This window comes from Scomber japonicus, chromosome 7 (assembly GCF_027409825.1).
Source record: "Scomber japonicus isolate fScoJap1 chromosome 7, fScoJap1.pri, whole genome shotgun sequence".
Taxonomy (NCBI): Eukaryota; Metazoa; Chordata; class Actinopteri; order Scombriformes; family Scombridae; genus Scomber; species Scomber japonicus.
In genome coordinates, this window is record NC_070584.1 from 36012012 (window position 1) to 36018011 (window position 6000).

The 6000-nt window shown below is 42.8% G+C and overlaps 1 protein-coding gene across 1 annotated transcript in view; it reads left to right on the forward strand.

Annotated features, from left to right (window-relative positions):
- Positions 1–1861: 1861 nt before the first annotated feature.
- rtca (RNA 3'-terminal phosphate cyclase) overlaps positions 1862–6000 on the forward strand; it is a 5678-nt gene continuing 1539 nt past the window's right edge. Inside the window, exons 1-5 of the mRNA XM_053323107.1 lie at positions 1862–2028; positions 2163–2263; positions 3000–3143; positions 4648–4771; positions 5591–5653. Of these exons, the coding sequence (XP_053179082.1) occupies positions 1981–2028; positions 2163–2263; positions 3000–3143; positions 4648–4771; positions 5591–5653 (480 nt within the window). The 5' untranslated portion in view covers positions 1862–1980. The remainder of the gene's footprint in view (positions 2029–2162; positions 2264–2999; positions 3144–4647; positions 4772–5590; positions 5654–6000) is intronic.

The window sequence follows — 6000 nt, forward strand, 5'->3', positions numbered from 1 at the left end:
GCAGTACTTTTACTGTAATACTGCATACTACATCACTATAATACTGCAGTACTTTTACTGTAATACTGCATACTACATCACTATAATACTGCAGTACTTTTACTGTAATACTGCATACTACATCACTATAATACTGCAGTACTTTTACTGTAATACTGCATACTACATCACTATAATACTGCAGTACTTTTACTGTAATACTGCATACTACATCACTATAATACTGCAGTACTTTTACTGTAATACTACATACTACATCACTATAATATTGCAGTACTTTTACTGTAATACTGCATACTACATCACTATAATACTGCAGTACTTTTACTGTAATACTGTATACTACATCACTCATAATACTGCAGTACTTTTACTGTAATACTGCATACTACATCACTATAATACTGCAGTACTTTTACTGTAATACTGCATACTACATCACTATAATACTGCAGTACTTTTACTGTAATACTGCATACTACATCACTATAATACTGCAGTACTTTTACAGTAATACTGCATACTACACCACTATAATACTGCAGTACTTTTACTGTAATACTGCATACTACATCACTATAATACTGCAGTACTTTTACTGTAATACTGCATACTACATCACTATAATACTGCAGTACTTTTACTGTAATACTGCATACTACATCACTATAATACTGCAGTACTTTTACTGTAATACTGCATACTACATCACTATAATACTGCAGTACTTTTACTGTAATACTGCATACTACATCACTATAATACTGCAGTACTTTTACTGTAATACTGCATACTACATCACTATAATACTGCAGTACTTTTACAGTAATACTGCATACTACACCACTATAATACTGCAGTACTTTTACTGTAATACTGCATACTACATCACTATAATACTGCAGTACTTTTACTGTAATACTGCATACTACATCACTATAATACTGCAGTACTTTTACTGTAATACTGCATACTACATCACTATAATACTGCAGTACTTTTACTGTAATACTGCATACTACATCACTATAATACTGCAGTACTTTTACTGTAATACTGCATACTACATCACTATAATATTGCAGTACTTTTACTGTAATACTGCATACTACATCACTATAATACTGCAGTACTTTTACTGTAATACTGCATACTACATCACTATAATACTGCAGTACTTTTACTGTAATACTGCATACTACATCACTATAATACTGCAGTACTTTTACTGTAATACTGCATACTACATCACTATAATACTGCAGTACTTTTACTGTAATACTGTATACTACATCACTCATAATACTGCAGTACTTTTACTGTAATACTGCATACTACATCACTATAATACTGCAGTACTTTTACTGTAATACTGCATACTACATCACTATAATACTGCAGTACTTTTACTGTAATACTGCATACTACATCACTATAATACTGCAGTACTTTTACTGTAATACTGCATACTGCATCACTATAATACTGCAGTACTTTTACTGTAATACTGCATACTACATCACTATAATACTGCAGTACTTTTACTGTAATACTGCATACTACATCACTATAATACTGCAGTACTTTTACTGTAATACTGCATCACTATAATACTGCAGTACTTTTACTGTAATACTGCATACTACATCACTATAATACTGCAGTACTTTTACTGTAATACTGCATACTACATCACTATAATACTGCAGTACTTTTACTGTAATACTACATACTACATCACTATAATACTGCAGTACTTTTACTGTAATACTACATCACTCAAACTTCTTGCAGCTGCAGCAAATTAAGCAGTGTATTTTACTGTGAAACTAACCGGAAGTGCTGGTGTTAGTGTGCAGCTTGAAGCTAGAAGTTGCAGCAGTGGAGCATCTCGCAGCAGCAGCAGCAGTGTTTAGGTGTTTAGTGTTTAGTGTTTACAGGTCATCAGAGTAACAGAGAGCTGCAGTCTTCCCGCCACAGATGGAGTCCGCAGACCTGCAGCAGCTGGACGGCAGCGTGATGGAAGGAGTGAGTAACCGCTTTTATTTACCGGAGAGAACACAGCCGGCTGCGTGTTGTTCCGCTAACATGCTAACAGATGCTAACAGCAGCCGATACCGAGCTCACCGACCTGTTCTGTCCCCGGTGTCGGTTCTGTGCAGGGCGGGCAGATCCTCAGAGTGTCCGCGGCGCTCAGCTGCATCACCGGGACCGCCGTTAAAATCACCAAGATCCGCGCCGGAAGGAGCACACCGGGACTCAGGTGAGCCGCAGCTAGCATGCTAACGTTAGCCTATTCATGCAGCTCTGCAGGACACACTAACACAAAACACACAATAACAACAACTATAAGAACTATAATAACTATAACTGTAATAATATTAATAACTATAATTATAATAATGATAATAAAGTAAACCTGAGACGGAACGCAGCTTTAACTTTTATCTTGTTTATTATAACTCAGATAATAAACAGTAAACTAAAGTAAGTGAAGTAGTTTAATGAGTTAACATCAAACAGCTGATCGAGTTAAAGGTTTATTTTATTAACTTGTTTTACAATAAAAACTAAAAACTGGTTTAAAGGAAGTTTTTCTGAGCGCGTGAAGAACAAAGGAAACTCTTTACTTTTAATTTATAACAAAGAAAAAAATCAAATATCATAAAAATGAATTTAGTTTAAATTAAAATGTGAATAAAAGTTTCATTAAACTGCAGATTAAAGTGTGTGTGTGTTACTGACTGTGTGTGTGTGTGTGTTTCTGACTGTGTGTGTGTGTTTCTGACTGTGTGTGTGTGTGTGTGTGTGTGTTTCTGACTGTGTGTGTGTGTGTGTTTCTGACTGTGTGTGTGTTTCTGACTGTGTGTGTGTGTGTGTGTGTGTTTCTGACTGTGTGTGTGTGTGTGTGTGTTTCTGACTCTCTGTGTGTGTGTGTGTGTGTGTGTGTGTGTGTGTGTGTTTCTGACCCTCTGTGTGTGTGTGTGTGTGTGTTGCAGACCGCAGCACCTGTCTGGTCTCCAGCTGGTCTCAGATCTGTGCTCAGGGAGTCTTCAGGGAGCAGCGCTGGGATCGACTGACATCAGTCTGACTCCTGGAAAGATTCACAGCGGGAACCACACAGCTGATACAGAGACCGCCGGGTGAGCTCAATACCCCTGGTTACCCCTGGTTACCCCTGGTTACACTGATCAATACACCTGGTTACCCCTGGTTACACCGATCAATACCCCTGGTTACCCCTGGTTACACCTGGTTACCCCTGGTTACACCGATCACTGCACCTGGTTACCCCTGGTTACACTGATCAATACACCTGGTTACCCCTGGTTACACCGATCAATACCCCTGGTTACCCCTGGTTACACCTGGTTACCCCTGGTTACACCGATCACTGCACCTGGTTACCCCTGGTTACACTGATCAATACACCTGGTTACCCCTGGTTACACTGATCAATACACCTGGTTACCCCTGGTTACCCCTGGTTACACCTGGTTACCCCTGGTTACACTTGGTTACCCCTGGTTACACTGATCAATACACCTGGTTACCCCTGGTTACACCTGGTTACCCCTGGTTACCCCTGGTTACACCTGGTTACCCCTGGTTACACCGATCACTACACCTGGTTACCCCTGGTTACACGGATCACTACCCCTGGTTACCCCTGGTTACCCCTGGTTACACCTGGTTACCCCTGGTTACACCGATCAATACACCTGGTTACCCCTGGTTACACTGATCAATACACCTGGTTACCCCTGGTTACACCTGGTTACCCCTGGTTACACCTGGTTACCCCTGGTTACACCTGGTTACCCCTGGTTACACCTGGTTACCCCTGGTTACACTGATCAATACACCTGGTTACCCCTGGTTACACCGATCAATACACCTGATCACTGTCTTATAACGCTGACTGTTAGGGTTAGGGGTAGGTGGGGGGGTTAGGGATGGGGGGGGGGGGGCAGATCAGCTGAAGCCTCTTAACTCCATGGTGGTTAAGTTGGCAGATGGAGCAGAGAGTTGGAGAAGGTGTGTAGATGTGAATAAGTTCAGAGAGATATGATGGAGCCAGGTTGGGAAGGGTCGGGGGGGGGGGGGGGGTTAGGGTCTTGGGTCTAGGGGAAGGATCTTGAATGTGAGGAGTAGAATCTTAAAGCCAATGCAGGATTTGATAGGAAGCCAATGAAGCTGCTGCAGGAGTGATGTGTTCAATAGAGGGAGTTCCTGAGGCTGGGGGGGTTAGGGTTGGGGGGCTGGGGGGGGGCGGGGGGGGGGGGTTAGGGTTGTGGGGGGGGGGCAATAGAGGGAGTTCTGGTTATGATACGAGCGGCTGCTTCTGGACCAGTTTTAGTTTGTGGAGAGATTTCAGAGGAAGACCAAAGAGGAGAGAGTTCCAGTAGTCCAGACGGGGGGTCAGGGTTAGCCCCAACCCCCCCTCTTGACCAGGTGGGTAGGGGGTCTAACTGGATCAGTATGAAGCTGGCGGAGAGCTGAAGGAAGATGTAGGCCAAGAGTGCAGAGTTTTTAGTACATCTGATTACTGTCTGATAACACTCTCTCTATGTGTGTGTATGTGTATGTGTGTGTATTGTGTGTGTATGTGTGTGTATTGTGTATATTGTGTGTATGTGTGTGTAGTAGTGTGTGTCTCCTCCTGCAGGTCTCTCTCCCCTGCGCTTTGTTCGCTGACGCTTCGTCACAGTTTTGTCTGAAAGGAGGAACGAACGCAGAGATGGCTCCTCAGATCGACTACACAATAAAGGTTACACACACACACACACACACACACACACACACACACACACACACACACACACACTACACACACACTACACACAACCTGCACGCTCCTCAGATCGACTACACAATAAAGGTTACACACTACACACACACACACACACACACACTACACACACACACACACACACACACAACCTGCACGCTCCTCAGATCGACTACACAATAAAGGTCACACACACACATACCTGTTTTACTACCTGGTGGGGACCCTGACTGGGGTCCTTTCTAAAGGGTCTACAGACGTAATTTTAACTCCTAAATTCATCATAATTCTGTTTGAACAAAAAAATAACTTGAAATATCAAAAACTCTCATAAATCTGAAACCTGAATGTTGCCCCCCCCCCCCCCCCCCCCCCCCATTGGGACCCGTAATGCTAACGTCTATTAGCATACAATTGACATCACTGTTAGCCACAGTACAATTCATATTCAGTACCAACCCTAACCCTGGGGGCTAATCGCTAAGCTAATATGCTAATACGAAGCTAGCATGCTAATATACACACTTACACACTTTGTCAGGAAAAGGTCCCCACACTGCAGTACCGTGTGTGACCTCTGGGGTTCACACACACAGTCAGGAAAACCAACCTTGTGGGGACCAGGCCTATCAGGAGGCTGTTTGCTATTGATTCCAATGCTCGTTACCATGGAAACCAGGAGTCGGTCCCCACAGGGTTGGTGATATGTCAGGTTGCGGTCCCCACCAGGATAGAAACACACACACACACACACATTGATTGATTGATACAGAATCTGAACTCTCTTTTCTTTTTTAGGTCTTCAAACCGATCCTGGAGAAGTTCGGTGTTCACTTTGACTGTGACCTAAAAATGAGGTGTGTGTTACTGTGTGTGTGTGTGTGTTACTGTGTGTGTGTGTGTTACTGTGTGTGTTACTGTGTGTGTTACTGTGTGTGTTACTGTGTGTGTTACTGTGTGTGTGTGTTACTGACTCTGTGTGTTACTGTGTGTGTGTGTGTGTGTTACTGACTCTGTGTGTGTGTGTGTGTGTGTGTTACTGACTCTCTGTGTGTGTGTGTGTGTGTGTGTGTGTGTGTGTTACTGTACTGACTCTCTGTGTGTGTGTGTGTGTGTGTGTTACTGACTCTCTGTGTGTGTGTGTGTGTGTGTGTGTGTGTCTCTGTGTGTGTGTGTGTGTGTGTGTGTGTGTGTGTGTGTGTGTGTGT